The following is a 17,369-nucleotide window of genomic DNA, read 5'->3' as shown; positions in this document are numbered from 1 at the left end:
TGGCAAGCTGGATTTAGGTTTTCTTGTCTCAGATGCTGCACATGTGAACTGGAAATGTGATAGTACTTGCTTCTTTGGGATTTTAGAAAAAGTGATACCTGCTAGGTTTAATTAGGATTCTAATGTTTCTGAATGTACAATAAAAATAGAATGACCTCACTGCACTGTGGAGGGAATCTGGATCTACTGACGGAATTACTTTCATTTTGACTAATGATAGGTTTATTGGATGTACTCCTACATAACCTGGAGTGTATCTATATACAGTTGTCAAAAGCATAACACATCATCTTGAAAAGTCACAACACTTGAATTAAAGGACTTAAAAATCTGTATCTAATAGAATACCCACTAAATCTGTACATAAACTTAGCAGTGATTAACTTTTCAGAGAAAGGGGTATCAGCTGTGACCAGCATCCAACAGGGCAGGAAACACTTCCAGCCAATAAAGCAAACAAACAAACAAAACAATATCAGTCCCATTTTAAACTTGCAATCAATTTTATTATTTTCTCGGGGAAGAGAAAGTCTAGATATAATATTGAATACCAATGTAAACTCTTTCAGAAGCAAAAATACAGACTAGGGTCACTGTGACTTCTCTATTCTATTCTTTTTAGACTGTGGTTTTCATCTTCAGGGTCACACAACGAATTAAAAAACAAAAATCAGGTATTTTTTCCCCAAGAGCTTTTTCTCAGAATACCACACATGTATCTCTGTTGATGAGTGAATATCCAGGGGTCATGGCATGTAGAGAATATGAGTTGCATGAAAAACTAAAAAAGATTTCTTATAGTGGCACTATAGATAAAACTGTTATTCTTCTGCTATAGAAGGTGTTTAAATGAATATGCGAAATCTTATAGGTCTTTTGGACAGAAAGGCAAAACCAAAAGTACTATCTGTTAGGAAGCTTCATGCTTTGACCACAATGCATATGACAAAGGTACCTAAAAATACCTATATTACCCAGTGCATAACATTACACAATTCTAAATATGCCAGTGGTCATGTTAAGGTTACTAAAGTGAAATAAAGATATAATTTACAAAGCTATAGTAAAAAATACTATATTTAATTATTTATGATGGGGACAAAGTTATTTAGAGAACCATAATCCTAAAGATAAAAAGATCAAAAAAACTAAAGAGCTGGAGTCAGTTATCACCAAAAAATGACTTTTAAATACAACTCTAATTAAATTCACATACAAGGGGACTATGGCTAAAATTATTTTCATAAAGTTATAAGCAGTGTACGTTTTCATACATTTTCAGAGAGAACTGCAATGCGATGGTTTTTCTTTTAAAAAACTGTAAAAATTTTCTCCTGTTAGTGTTCACAGGAATCACAGTACCCAAGGAATGAATGAGACTGTTCTCAAACTCAGTACTTTTACAGTTGTACACATAGGAAGACTTCTATATATCATAGGCTATTTGATAGCATCTGTGATCGTCTGTAGCACCTCTCTCCATTCTTAAAACCAAAATCTTCCCAGACACAACTGCCCTGGAGAGCAAAAGTGCTCCAGGTTGAGATCCAATGCTACTGACTAAAGCCCTAAAAGAATATTTTTATAAACAGAATTTGAGTGCCATGTACTGCCTCTGCCAGATTTTTCTTTTTAAAAAGAAAGAAGCATTCTTGTCTTCTGAGCCAAAATCAATAAAGAAATGGCCAGGTTGCTTTCCTATTTTTAATGTACTTTTCCAAGGTTATTTCTGAGGGGTTTTTTTTGTTTGTTTGTTTGTTTTGTTTTGTTTTTTAAAAAAACTCTGATTTCTCCCATGAGGAACAAAGGTGAGATGAGGAAAGACTTCTCTAATCACTGAATGATAGGATTCACTCTGGTGTGCCCACAAAGTGTTGCTGACTTTAATACTAAATGTCCACACTGAAGACTCTCTGCCTAAGTTCAGAGCACAATATATGTTGAAAGTTTCTTGCTACTCAATACAAATTTTTCACAGTTGCTAGGTTCTCAAGAGATCCCAGTTGCTGAATACCAACTTAGGTCTTCTCAGTCTTTCTACAAACTGATCTTTTGCGTTCTGTATATGGAGAGGTCATGAAAGATTCTTGACGACTTACACTTGCCATGTTTCCTCTGCATCTGAGTATTCACTGAAACCTTTTCCACAGAGATGGTGCAAAGAGCTTCTCCCCCGGTGGGTTTTCACATGACTCCTAAGGGATGAATGGTCACTGAAGGCTTTTCCACAAACAAGACATTCATAAGGCTTTTCCCCAGTATGGATCCTCCGATGAACATTAAGGTTAGATCCTATGCTGAAACCTTTTCCGCAATGGTCACACTCATATGGCTTCTCACCGGTGTGGCTTCTCATGTGTGTCTTCAGGGTAGATTGGTTCCTAAAGGCTTTTCCACACTGTCTACATTCCACACGCTTCTTGACAAGATGGATGCTCATGTGCCTCCTTCGTGACAGGTAATCACCAAAGACCTTCCCACAGGACGAACATTCATAGTGTCTCTCTTGAGTGTGAATCTTCCTGTGTGCAGTGAGGTTGGAACTAGCACTGAAGGCTTTGCCACAGAGATCACAACCATAAGGTTTCTCCCCAGTGTGAGAGTTCATGTGTGTTTTTAGGATGGACTGGTTTCGAAAGGTTTTCCCACATTGATGACACTCGACTGGTTTCTTTACAATGTGACTCCTCATGTGTTTCCTTCTTGATAGGAGATCACTGAAGGACTTTCCACAGTCTTTGCACTCATAAGTTTTTTCCACCATGTGGTTCTTCTTATGCAAATTGAAGTTGGACTTCCATCGGAAGGCTTTGCCACACTGTATACACTCAAAAGGCTTTTCCCCAGTATGGTTCCGAACATGCTCCTTCAGGTGGGAGGGGTGCTGGAAGGCTTTTCCACAGTCCTGACACTCATAGGGCCTCTCTCCAGTGTGTGTTCGCTTGTGGGCAATGAGGTGGCAGCTCCTGCCATAGGCTTTGCCACACTCGTCACATTTGTAGGGTCTTTCACCAGTGTGAACTCGCATGTGTATCTTCAGAGCAGAGAGGGTCCGGAAGGCATTACCACACTGACTACAGTCAAAGGGCTTTTCTTTGAGGTGAGTTCTTGTGTGGCTCCTTAGAGCTGATGGGTCATTGAAGGCTTTGCCACAGCTGCTGCACTCATAAGGCTTCTCCCCAGTGTGAATTCTACAGTGCCTTGTAAGAGAAGCACTGGTGGTGAAGGCTTTCTGGCACTGGTGACATTCATGCATTTTTCTCCCATCATACATGCTTATGTGCTGAGTCAGGTGAATCCTGTTCTTGAAAGCAGCTCCACAGGTGTGGTGGTGATAGGGTCTCTTGCTTGTGGGCATTCCTATTGGCTGTGCAAGGTGACGACCAATATTAAGGACTTCAAATAAATGGGTAAAGTCAGATGATTTCTCCAAAAGATGAGATGCTTCCTGTTGGTTAAGAGATGAGAGCTAACTTTGACATTTATAACAATCCTTATTTCATTTTATGGGTTTTTTTGTGCTGATGGTTGAAAGAAAGGCTTGATAAAAATACATCAATGGGCTTGAACATTAGTATACAGCCCCAGCCTCTTTAAATCTTAGCTCTGAATAAATTAGCACCAATAGAAAAACATTGCTATAATGGATCCTTATAGCATTACAGCCAATATTCTACCTTTACTTTTTTTTTTTTAAAACTAGGCAAAAGCTTGTATAAACCAGGCTAGACTGGTGCTCCAAATCTTTCGCTTTAGTCTTCTGAATTGGTATTATAAGTGAGTGCCTACAACCACTTCAAGCCTCCTCTTTGCTTTGACGTTGCTCAAATGAAGTAGGAACAATGATATCAGAGTTTGGGCTGCCATTGCTCTATAAAACACCATGAGCAATAGTGATATGGGAAGGAATATTATTTGGCTTACACTTCCACATCCATAGTTCATCACTAAAGGAAGTCATGTCAGGAACTCAAACAGGGTAAGAACCTGGAGGCAGGTACTAGTGGGAGAAGCCATGGAGGGCTTCTACTTATTGGCTTCCTCAGTCTTTCTTATAGGAACACCAACCCAGGGATGGTCCCATTTACAATGGGCTATGACCTCCCTCCATCAATCACTAATTAAGAAAATGTCCTACAGGCTTGCCTATAGTCCTATCTTATGGAAGCAGTCTCCATCTGCACCTTGGAGCTAAACCTGTCCTACAGCCCTCCTTACCCAAATCATGCCCCAAGAGAGCTGGTCTCCCAGGAGTGCTATCACTTCTAAGCCTACAGGTGAGACCCACTTTCACTACAATAATTGTCCAAAGAGGGACCCCACTAGGAGCACACAGGGCACAGGAACTGCAAAGCAGGCTGGGACAGGATCCTTCCAGCCTCCATCTGTGTCCAGAGATAAGGCTGTTCCACAATCATCCATACCCAAAACCTACCCTGAGAAGGTTGGTCTCCCAAGAGTGCTCTCACTCCTAAGATCACAAGCTGACAGGAGGGAAAAGCTCCAGTTAGAGACAGCAACACCAACTAACACCAGAGCTAACTAGATGGTGAGGAGTATGCACAAAACCTAAGCAAGAGAAACCAAGGCTACTTGGCATCATCAGAACCCAGTTCTCTCACAACAGCAAGTCCCGGATACCACAACGCACTGGAAGAGAAAGAGGTGGATTTAAAATCACACTTTATCATGAAAATAGAGGATGATAAGAAGGACATAAATAATTCCCTTAAAGAAATACAAGAGAACACAGGTAAGCAAATAGAAGTTCTTAAAGAGGAAACACAAAAATCCCTTAAAGAATTAGAGAAAAACACAACAGGTAAAGGAATAGACCAACCAATCCAGGATTTAAAGTGGAAATAGAAACAATAAAGAAATTACAGAGAGACCTCACCACCTGGTCAGGTGGGCACTCCTGAGGCTGCAGAGCGGAAGAGACCACAAACACTGCCCACCCCTGCCCACACCCCTGGCCCAAGAGGAAACTGTATAAGGCCTCTGGGTTCCCGAAGGGGAGGGCCCAGGAGCAGCAGGACCCCTGCGCCTGAGACACCACCGGAACCTGAAGGAAACAGACCGGATAAACAGTTCTCTGCACCCAAATCCCGTGGGAGGGAGAGCTAAACCTTCAGAGAGGCAGACACGCCTGGGAAACCAGAAGAGACTGCACTCTACACACACATCTCGGACGCCAGAGAAAAACACCAAACGCCATCTGGAACCCTAGTGCACTGAAGCTCCCCGAAAGGGCGGCGCAGATCTTCCTGGTTGCTGCCGCAGCAGAGAGCTCGTGGGCAGCACCCCTCGAGCAAAATTGAGCCTCAGGACCACAGGTAAGACCAACTTTTCTGCTGCAAGTGACCTGCCTGGTGAACTCAAGACACAGGCCCACAGGAACAGCTGAAGACCTGTGGAGAGGAAAAACTACACACCCGAAAGCAGAACACTCTGTCCCCATAACTGGCTGAAAGAAAACAGGAAAACAGGTCTACAGCACTCCTGGCACACAGGCTTATAGGACAGTCTAGCCACTGTCAGAAAAAGCAGAACAAAGTAACACTAGAGATAATCTGATGGCGAGAGGCAAGCGCAGGAATCCAAGCAACAGCAACCAAGACTACATGGCATCATCTGAGCCCAATTCTCCCACCAAAACAAACATGGAATATCCAAACACACCAGAAAAGCAAGATCTAGTTTCAAAATCATATTTGATCATGATGCTGGAGGACTTCAAGAAAGATGTGAAGAACTCCCTTAGAGAAACACAGGAAAACATTAATAAACAAGTAGAAGTCTACAGAGAGGAATCGCAAAAATCCCTGAAAGAATTCCAGGAAAACACAATCAAACAGTAGAAGGAATTAAAAATGGAAATAGAAGCAATCAAGAAAGAACACATGGAAACAACCCTGGATATAGAAAAAGAAAAGAAGAGACAAGGAGCTGTAGATACAAGCTTCACCAACAGAATACAAGAGATGGAAGAGAGAATCTCGGGAGCAGAAGATTCCATAGAAATCATTGACTCAACTGTCAAAGATAATGTAAAGTGGAAAAAGCTACTGGTCCAAAACATACAGGAAATCCAGGACTCAATGAGAAGATCAAACCTAAGGATAATAGGTATAGAAGAGAGTGAAGACTCCCAGCTCAAACGACCAGTAAATATCTTCAACAAAATCATAGAAGAAAACTTCCCTAACCTAAAAAAAGAGATACCCATAGGCATACAAGAAGCCTACAGAACTCCAAATAGATTGGACCAGAAAAGAAACACCTCCCGTCACATAATAGTCAAAACACCAAACGCACAAAATAAAGAAAGAATATTAAAAGCAGTAAGGGAAAAAGGTCAAGTAACATATAAGGCAGACCTATCAGAATCACACCAGACTTTTCGCCAGAAACTATGAAGGCCAGAAGATCCTGGACTGCTGTCATACAGACCCTAAGAGAACACAAATGCCAGCCCAGGTTACTGTATCCTGCAAAACTCTCAATTAACATAGATGGAGGAACCAAGATATTCCATGACAAAACCAAATTTACACAATATCTTTCTACAAATCCAGCACTACAATGGATAATAAATGGTAAAGCCCAACATAAGGAGGCAAGCTATACCCTAGAAGAAGCAAGAAACTAATCGTCTTGGCAACAAAACAAAGAGAAGAAGAGCACACAAACATAAACACACATCCAAATATGAATATAACAGGAAGCAATAATCACTATTCCTTAATATCTCTCAACATCAATGGCCTCAACTCCCCAATAAAAAGACATAGATTAACAAACTGGATACGCAACGAGGACCCTGCATTCTGCTGCCTACAGGAAACACACCTCAGACACAAAGACAGACACTACCTCAGAGTGAAAGGCTGGAAAACAACTTTCCAAGCAAATGGTCAGAAGAAGCAAGCTGGAGTAGCCATTCTAATATCAAATAAAATCAATTTTCAACTAAAAGTCATCAAAAAAGATAAGGAAGGACACTTCATATTCATCAAAGGAAAAATCCACCAAGATGAAGTCTCAATCCTAAATATCTATGCCCCAAATACAAGGGCACCTACATATGTAAAAGAAACCTTACTAAAGCTCAAAACACACATTGCACCTCACACAATAATAGTGGGAGATTTCAACACCCCACTCTCATCAATGGACAGATCATGGAAACAGAAATTAAACAGAGATGTAGACAGACTAAGAGAAGTCATGAGCCAAATGGACTTAACGGATATTTATAGAACATTCTATCCTAAAGCAAAAGGATATACCTTCTTCTCAGCTCCTCATGGTACTTTCTCCAAAACTGACCATATAGTTGGTCAAAAAACGGGCCTCAACAGGTACAGAAAGATAGAAATAATCCCATGCGTGCTATCAGACCACCACGGCCTAAAACTGGTCTTCAATAACAATAAGGGAAGAATGCCCACATATACGTAAAATTGAACAATGCTCTACCCAATGATAACCTAGTCAAGGAAGAAATAAAGAAAGAAATTAAAAACTTTTTAGAATGTAATGAAAATGAAGGTACAACATACCCAAACTTATGGGACACAATGAAAGCTGTGCTAAGAGGAAAACTCATAGCGCTGAGTGCCTGCAGAAAGAAACAGGAAAGAGCATATGTCAGCAGCTTGACAGCACACCTAAAAGCTCTAGAGCAAAAAGAAGCAAATACACCCAGGAGGAGTAGAAGGCAGGAAATAATCAAACTCAGAGCTGAAATCAACCAAGTAGAAACAAAAAGGACCATAGAAAGAATCAACAGAACCAAAAGTTGGTTCTTTGAGAAAATCAACAAGATAGATAAACCCTTAGCCAGACTAACGAGAGGACACAGAGAGTGTGTCCAAATTAACAAAATCAGAAATGAAAAGGGAGACATAACTACAGATTCAGAGGAAATTCAAAAAATGATCAGATCTTACTATAAAAACCTATATTCAACAAAACTTGAAAATCTACAGGAAATGGACAATTTCCTAGACAGATACCAGGTACCGAAGTTAAATCAGGAACAGATAAACCAGTTAAACAACCCCATAACTCCTAAGGAAATAGAAGCAGTCATTAAAGGTCTCCCAACCAAAAAGAGCCCAGGTCCAGACGGGTTTAGTTCAGAATTCTATCAGACCTTCATAGAAGACCTCATACCAATATTATCCAAACTATTCCACAAAAGTGAAACAGATGGAGCACTACCGAATTCCTTCTATAAAGCCACAATTACTCTTATACCTAACCACACAAAGACCCAACAAAGAAAGAGAACTTCAGACCAATTTCCTTTATGAATATCGACGCAAAAATACTCAATAAAATTCTGGCAAACCGAATTCAAGAGCACATCAAAACAATCATCCACCATGATCAAGTAGGCTTCATCCCAGGCGTGCAGGGATGGTTTAATATACGGAAAACCATCAACGTGATCCATTATATAAACAAAGTGAAAGAACAAAGCCACATGATCATTTCATTAGATGCTGAGAAAGCATTTGACAAAATTCAACACCCCTTCATGATAAAAGTCCTGGAAAGAATAGGAATTCAAGGCCCATACCTAAACATAGTAAAAGCCATATACAGCAAACCAGTTGCTAACATTAAACTAAATGGAGAGAAACTTGCAGCAATCCCACTAAAATCAGGGACTAGACAAGGCTGCCCACTCTCTCCCTACTTATTCAATATAGTTCTTGAAGTTCTAGCCAGAGCAATCAGACAACAAAAGGAGGTCAAGGGGATACAGATCGGAAAAGAAGAAGTCAAAATATCACTATTTGCAGATGATATGATAGTATATTTAAGTGATCCCAAAAGTTCCACCAGAGAACTACTAAAGCTGATAAACAACTTCAGCAAAGTGGCTGGGTATAAAATTAACTCAAATAAATCAGTAGCCTTCCTCTACACAAAAGAGAAATAAGCCGAGAAAGAAATTAGGGAAACGACACCCTTCATAATAGACCCAAATAATATAAAGTACCTCGGTGTGACTTTAACCAAGCAAGTAAAAGATCTCTACAATAAGAACTTCAAGACTCTGAAGAAAGAAATTGAAGAAGACCTCAGAAGATGGAAAGATCTCCCATGCTCATGGATTGGCAGGATTAATATAGAAAAAATGGCCATTTTACCAAAAGCGATCTACAGATTCAATGCGATCCCCATCAAAATACCAATCCAATTCTTCAAAGAGTTAGACAGAACAATTTGCAAATTCATCTGGAATAACAAAAAACCCAGGATAGCTAAAACTATCCTCAACAATAAAAGGACTTCAGGGGGAATCACTATCCCTGAACTCAAGCAGTATTACAGAGCAATAGTGATAAAAACTGCATGGTATTGGTACAGAGACAGACAGATAGACCAATGGAATAGAATTGAAGACCCAGAAATGAACCCACACACATATGGTCACTTTATTTTTGACAAAGGAGCCAAAACCATCCAATGGAAAAAAGATACCGTTTTCAGCAAATGGTGCTGGTTCAACTGGAGGGCAACATGTAGAAGAATGCAGATCGATCCATGCTTATCACCCTGTACAAAGCTTAAGTCCAAGTGGATCAAGGATCTCCACATCAAACCAGACACACTCAAACTAACAGAAGAAAAACTAGGGAAGCATCTGGAACACATGGGCACTGGAAAAAATTTCCTGAACAAAACACCAATGGCTTATGCTCTAAGATCAAGAATCGACAAATGGGATCTCATAAAACTGCAAAGCTTCTGTAAGGCAAAGGACCCTGTGCTTAGGACAAATCGGCAACCAACAGATTGGGAAAAGATCTTTACCAATCCTACAACAGATAGAGGCCTTATATCCAAAATATACAAAGAACTCAAGAAGTTAGACCGCAGGGAGACAAATAACCCTATTAAAAATGGGGTTCAGAGCTAAACAAAGAATTCACAGCTGAGGAATGCCGAATGGCTGAGAAACTCCTAAAGACATGTTCAACATCTTTAGTCATAAGGGAAATGCAAACCGAAACAACCCTGAGATTTCACCTCACACCAGTGAGAATGGCTAAGATCAAAAACTCAGATGACAGCAGATGCTGGCGAGGATGTGGAGAAAGAGGAACACTCCTCCATTGTTGGTGGGATTGCAAACTGGTACAAACATTCTGGAAATCAGTCTGGAGGATCCTCAGAAAATTGGACATTGAACTGCCTGAGGATCCAGCTATACCTCTCTTGGGCATATATCCAAAAGATGCCCCAACATATAAAAAAGACACGTACTCCACTATGTTCATCGCAGGCTTATTTATAATAGCCAGAAGCTGGAAAGAACCCAGATGCCCTTCAATAGAGGAATGGATACAGAAAATGTGGTACATCTACACAATGGAATATTACTCAGCTATCAAAAACAACGGCTTTATGAAATTCGTAGGCAAATGGTTGGAACTGGAAAATATCATCCTGAGTGAGCTAACCCAATCACAGAAAGACATACATGGTATGCACTCATTGATAAGTGGCTATTAGCCCAAATGCTTGAATTACCCTAGATGCCTAGAACAAATGAAACTCAACACGGATGATCAAAATGTGAATGCTTCACTCCTTCTTTAAAAGGGGAACAAGAATACCCTTGGCAGGGAAGAGAGAGGCAAAGATTAAAACAGAGACTGAAGGAACACCCATTCAGAGCCTGCCCCACATGTGGCCCATACATATACAGCCACCCAATTAGACAAGATGGATGAAGCAAAGAAGTGTAGACCAACAGGAGCCGGATGTAGATCGCTCCTGAGAGACACAGCCAGAATACAGCAAATACAGAGGCGAATGCCAGCAGCAAACCACTGAACTGAGAATAGGACCCCCGTTGAAGGAACCAGAGAAAGAACTGGAAGAGCTTGAAGGGGCTCGAGACCCCATATGTACAACAATGCCAAGCAACCAGAGCTTCCAGGGACTAAGCCAATACCTAAAGACTATACATGGACTGACCCTGGACTCTGACCTCATAAATAGCAATGAATATCCTAGTAAGAGCACCAGTGGAAGGGGAAGCCCTGGGTCCTGCTAAGACTGAACCCCCAGTGAACTAGACTGTTGGGGGGAGGGCGGCAATGGGGGGAGGGTTGGGAGGGGAACACCCATAAGGAAGGGGAGGCGGGGAGGGGGATGTTTGCCTGGAAACCGGGAAAGGGAATAACACTCGAAATGTATATAAGAAATACTCAAGTTAATAAAAATAAATAATTAAATAAATAAAAAAAAAAGAAATTACAAAGAGAGACAAACCTGGAGATAGAAAACCTAGAAAAGGGATCAGGAGTCATAGATGCAAGAGTCACCTATGGAATACTGGACATTGAAGAAAGAATTTCAGTGGGTGAAGATACCATAGAAAACATTGACTCAATAGTCAAAATACAGAAAGCTAGAGCTCCTAACCCAAAACAGTAAACATCTTCAACAAATTGAGAGAAGAAAACTTTCCCAACCTAAAGAAAGAGATGCCCATAAACATATAAGAAGCCTACAGAACTCCAAGTAGATTGGACCAGAACAGAAATTCCTCCCATCACATAATAGTCAAGCACCAAATGAACAAAGAAAGAATATTAAAAGCAGTAAGTGAAAAAGGTCAATTAATATATAAAGGCAGACCTATCAGAATTACACTACACTTCTCACCAGAGACTAAGAAAACTAGAAGATGTTGGGAAGATGTCATACAGACCCTAAGAGAACATAAATGCCAGCCTAGGTTATAAATCCAGCAAAACCTTTAATCAATACAGCTGGAGAAACCAAGATATTCCATGACAAAACTAAACTTACACAATATCTTTCCACAAATCCATTCCTACAAAGGATAATGGATGGAAAACTCCAACAGAAGAAGGGGACTACACCCTAGAAAAAGCAAGAAAGTAATCTTCTTTCAACTAACCCAGAAGAAGAAAGCATACAAACACAACTCCACCTCTAACAACAAAAATAACAGGACGCAACAATCTCTATTCCTTTATATATCTCTTAACGTCAATAGACTCAATTTCCCCATAAAAAAAAAAAGAAGAAAACAACAACAACAACAACAACAACAAAACCATAGAGTAACAGACTGGATACATAACCAGAACCCAGGATTTTGCTGAATACAAGAAACACACCTCAGTTACAAAGACCGACACTACCTCAAAGTAAAAGCCTGGAAAACAATTTTCTAAGAAAATGATCCCAAGAAACAAGCTGGAGTAGTCATTCTAATATCGAATAAAACCAACTTTTGTGTTCATCAAGGGAAAAAAAATCTACCAAAATGAGCACTAAATTCAGAACATTTATGCTCCAAATGCAAGGGTGCCCACATTCATATAAGAAACTTCATTAAAGCTCAAAGCACACATTGCATCACACACAATAATAGTGGGAGACTTCAACACATCATTCTAAGAATGGAGAGATCATGGAAACTGAAACTAAACATAGACACAGAGCAACTAATAGAAGTTATGAACAAAATGCATTGAACAGATATCTATAGAACATTTTATCATGAAAAAAAAAGGATACACCTTCTTTTCTGCACCTCATGGTACCTTCTGCAAAACTGACCATATAAATGGTCACAAAACAGGCCTCAATAGAAAAAGGAGACTGAAATAATCCCATGCATCCTGTCAGATCACCAAGGACTAAGGTTGGTATTCAATTACAACAACAACGTCAGAAAGCCCATATACATATGGAAGCTGAACAATGCTATACTCAATGACAATTTGGTCAATGAAGAAATAAAGAAAGAAATTAAAAGACTTTTTAGAATTTAATGAAAATAAAGGCACAACATACCAAAACTTATGGGATACGAAGAAAGCAGTGTTAAGAGGAAAATTCATAGCTCTGATTGCCTCCAAAAAGAAATAGGAGAGAGCATACACTAGCAGCTTGACAGCACACCTGAAAGCTCTAGAAGAAAAAGAAGCAAATACACACAAGAGGAGTAGACAGTAGGAAATAATCAAACTCATAACTGAAATCAGCCAAGTAGAAACAAAAGGAACTATACAAAGAATCAAGAAAACCAGCTTATTCAACAGTTTAGAAAAACCCTTAGACAGACTAACCAGAGGGCAGAGAAACAGTATCCAAATTAACAAAATCAGAAATGAAAAGGGAAACACAGATACAGAAAATGAGGAAATTCAGAAAATTATCAGATCCTATAACAAAAGCCTATACTCAACAAAATTGGAAAATGTGAATAAAACAGACAATTTTATAGATACCAGGTACAAAAGTTAAATCAGGATCAGATAAACCATCTAAACAGATAAAAAATAGAAGCAGTCATTGAGTCTCACAACCAAAAAAAGCCTAAGACCAGATAGATGGGTTTAGTGCAGAATTCTATCAGACCCAGCTACACTATTCCTGGGCATATACCCAAAAGATGCTCCAACATATAACAACAACACATGCTCCACTATGCTCATAGCAGCCTTGTTTATGATAGCCAGAAGCTGGAAGAACCTAGATGTTCTTCAACAGAGGAATGGATACAGAAAATATGGTATATTTACACAATGGAGTACTACTTAGCTATTAAAAACAATGACTTCATGAAATTCTTAGGCAAATGAATTCGAACTAGAAAATATAATTCTGAGTGAGGTAACCCAGTCATAAAAAAACACACATGGTATGCACTACCAATAAGTGGATATAAGCCCAAAACTCAGAATACACAAGATACAATTTACAGACCACATGAAGCTCAAGAAGGAAGACCAAAATGTGGACGCTTTCGTCTTTCTTAAAAGTGGGAACAAAATACTTAACAGGAGGAGATACAGGGCCAAAGAGTGGATCAGGGACTGAAGAAAAGGCCATCTAGAGACTGTCCCCACATGGGGATTGATCCATATCATGCCACTAAACCCAGTCACTATTGCTGATGCCAAGTAGTGTTTGCTGACAAGAACCTGATATGGATGTCTCCTGGGAGGCTCTGCCAGAGCCTTACTGATACAGATTAAGATGCTTGCAGCTAACCATCAGACTGAGCATGGGGATCCCAATGGAGAAGTTAGAGAAAGGACTGAAGGAGCTAAAGAGGTTTGCAAACCCCTAGAGTTCCCAGGGACTAACTCCAACCAAAGAATATACATGGGGGCGACCCAATGCTTCAGTGGCATATGTAGCAGAGGATGGCATTGTCTGGTATCAATAGGAGGAGAGGCCCTGGGTCCTGTGAAAGCTCATTTCCCTGGTGTAGGGGAATGCAGGGTGTTGAGGTGGGAATGCGTTGGTAAGAGGGGGAGTAGCCTCACAGAAGCAGGGGGAGAGGGTATGGGAGAGGCGGGAGTAGAGAAAGGGGATAACATTTGAAAGGTAAATACATAAACTAGCCAATAAAAAAAATTCAATAATCTCATTCACAAAGAATTTCAAGGCAGAAATAGAGATGCCAAACAGATGTAATCTTTTGTCATTATTATCAACACAATACAATAGTAAAGCTATATACACATTTTATATACCATACTATATTATGAATTATGGGCAACATAAAGAGAATGCAGTGCATATAGGAAGATATGTATAGGTTCTATGCAGATGATACAAAGTGGCATTTTATACAAAGAAACTAAGCACCCTTAGATTTTGGTATCAACAGGAAGTTCACTGAGTGCAGCTCATTGGAATGCAGATACCAAGGAACAACTGTAACTTAGCACTTATGGAAGTCCTGTTTCTTCTAGAGTAAGTCACGTGACTGATCCTTTGAGTGAGCTGACTAGTGGCTGCATTGAGTTTCTCCAGTGTAGAAGACTGACACTGATTTAGAGTAAGGAAATCTTACCAATCTTACACCATCAGATGCTTCCTTCCCAAAAATATCTTCCATAAGAATGGACCATTTGATCTTAGATGTAGTTTCCCAATCTGAAAGAAAAAACTGGAAAATTTGACACACTCAAAAGAAAGTAAGATGATGGGAATGAAAAGTAAATTTTTTTGTAAATTCTCATGATATACAAGGAAGAACATACAAATAAATAAAATGATGGTAAATATTAAATTTAGAGCTAAAGGAACACAGAGATGAAATCTAGTGATTAAAAGGTTTTAAAACAATAGATAGATAAAAAGGCAAAGAACACTTCCTTTCCTAGTTCTTGTTATCAGATATACTTCCATATTAATGTTCTGAAGGTATTTATTCTAGAATCCACATGTTAATGAGTTAGTACATGGCATAGTGACACTGATGTGGTAGAACCTTTGAAGGGGTGGGACCTACTATGAGGTGCTAAGGACAAGCCTCAGCTTGAAGGGTTCTGATACAAGGGCTGTCTGTGAGAGGTCAAATCGTGGATCCATGCTGGCAACCTGTGTTCGGCTTGATACAGCTTTTCCAGTCTACTCTTCTGTGTTCTCTGGAGATTTCTGTTTATATTCTGCTTCCTTGCTATCTTAAGAGATCTTTCCATCCATCCCTTCTGCTTGCTTGTGTGTGTGTGTGTGTCAGTTCTCTCTATAGTAAAAAGTTCTCTGGATAGCTCATTCCCTACAGAATACAGATCCGGTCTTTTATTTTATACATTAACCCAGTCATTTACTCCAGGTTTTCCTTTTGATTACCTTACGAATCAGCATCCCAAGAACCCAGCCCTTTGATTCTTAGAAAACAGCAAGCACACTTTTTTTTCCTAGACATTGCAAAAGAATTTGAGATCAGTTTGCCTTTGTTAAGCACTGATGGTAAGCTAGATGGGTGGGACCCTGCCCTGAAATTACTATGTATATCACACCTGGGCCTAACCTTGCTGTCCTAGGATAACCTTTGTATCTTTCTGACAAGCTGGCTCATACTATAGCTGCCTTTGTTCCTTTAGATTCATGAAGCCCCTCATATAATTCATATTGCATTCTAATTTTTGAATAGCTGAGAAATTAGGTATTTTCGACCTCATGTATTTAGAACTCTTTCCCATAGCCTTGAGGGCTGTCCTAAAGGACCCAAAATTTAACACATTGCTGAGACATTAGCCACACCTTTGTCTCCTGGACTCCAGTTGTCTCTGATCATCATGGAGTCATTAAGGATAACAGAGAGGACACTCCTTGAATGAATGTGAAAATAAGTACATTGTTATACAAACAAGCCTTACACCCAGTGAAGCCATTGATACATGATACTCAATACTAGTGGAGCCCTATGTCCCATGGGACCTCTTCCAGGGGCTGAAACCATGTCATTTCACCCCTACAAAGATCATTCCAGACCCAGAAAACCCAGCCTAAATGTGGGCTGCAACATCCCATGGACTAGGTGGAGATGGGGGCACATACTAAATATAAAGGGCAATGTGCTGAGTACATTTTTATATCTCTCTTTACATCAGGAAGGCACACACCAAGTTATCAGTCCCTTCACCTTCCTGTCACCAGGTCCTTCCTGCCATGATGGACTTTAGCTTGAAACTGTGACTAAATAAACTCTTTTTCTCCTAAGTTACTTTCTACCTACTATACAAATGCAACATGTTATGTTATGACACAACATACACTAGGATGATGGTGGTGAGTTCCTAAACCGATAAAAATACACATCAAGGTAATTTTGTAAAAGAAACAGGAAAGCAGCAATGCGTAACCCCTCTCAAATCATTGAAAAGGAACTAACAGCCAAAATTACACCTTGGTACCGGTGCTCACTCACCTGGAGAAGGACACTGCTGAATGCCTCTCTCCTCCATTCTCAGCTCCTCTTCTTGCTCTAGGTGTGAGATGAGGCGGGGTTTGCCAACCTGAAAACCTACTCACGGGGAAAGACACATGTTGAAAGAGGACCATGCAGATGAACAAGCCTTCCATTAGACTGTGGTCAACAATTTGGTCTTCAGGGTTATCTGTATATGGATAAGGCTGACTTAGAAGCAACAAAATGATGGTGCCACTTTTTTAAGGAACACAATAAAAGTCTCTCGTTAAAAAAAGAAAACCACAAAGACTCATACATTTTGCCATCCAAAAGAATATGGCCTTTTTTATGGTAAGTGCTAGGAATGAAAACCAAGACCTTGTACTATCTAGAAAAGCACTCTACTACTGAGCTACACCCCAAAAACAAAAATGAAAACTTTTAGAAATAAATTAATTTTTCTTATTTTATTTTCAAAGTTAACTTTAATAAATCTCTCCCTCCCTCCCTCCCTTCCTCCCACTGTGTGTGTGTGTGTGTGTGTGTGTGTGTGTGTGTGTGTGTGTGTGTGTGTGTGTGTGTGGTCACTGATCTATAACTCTACTTCATTCCCTGGAGAAAGTCTCTCATTGAACTTGGAGCTAGGCTA

At 39.9% G+C, this 17,369-nt stretch overlaps 1 protein-coding gene across 1 annotated transcript in view; it reads right to left on the bottom strand.

Moving 5' to 3' along the window:
• Positions 1-502: 502 nt before the first annotated feature.
• Zfp317 (zinc finger protein 317) overlaps positions 503-17,369 on the bottom strand; it is a 37,579-nt gene continuing 20,712 nt past the window's right edge. Inside the window, 3 exon segments of the mRNA NM_001134634.2 lie at positions 503-3,448; positions 14,876-14,958; positions 16,739-16,834. Coding sequence (NP_001128106.2) covers positions 2,096-3,448; positions 14,876-14,958; positions 16,739-16,834 — 1,532 coding nt within the window. The 3' untranslated portion in view covers positions 503-2,095.

The sequence above is a fragment of the Rattus norvegicus genome, chromosome 8 (genome assembly GCF_036323735.1).
Source record: "Rattus norvegicus strain BN/NHsdMcwi chromosome 8, GRCr8, whole genome shotgun sequence".
In the NCBI taxonomy this organism is placed as follows: domain Eukaryota; kingdom Metazoa; phylum Chordata; class Mammalia; order Rodentia; family Muridae; genus Rattus; species Rattus norvegicus.
Note: the sequence above shows the minus strand (reverse complement) of the source record. Positions and strands in the feature narration are given on the sequence as shown.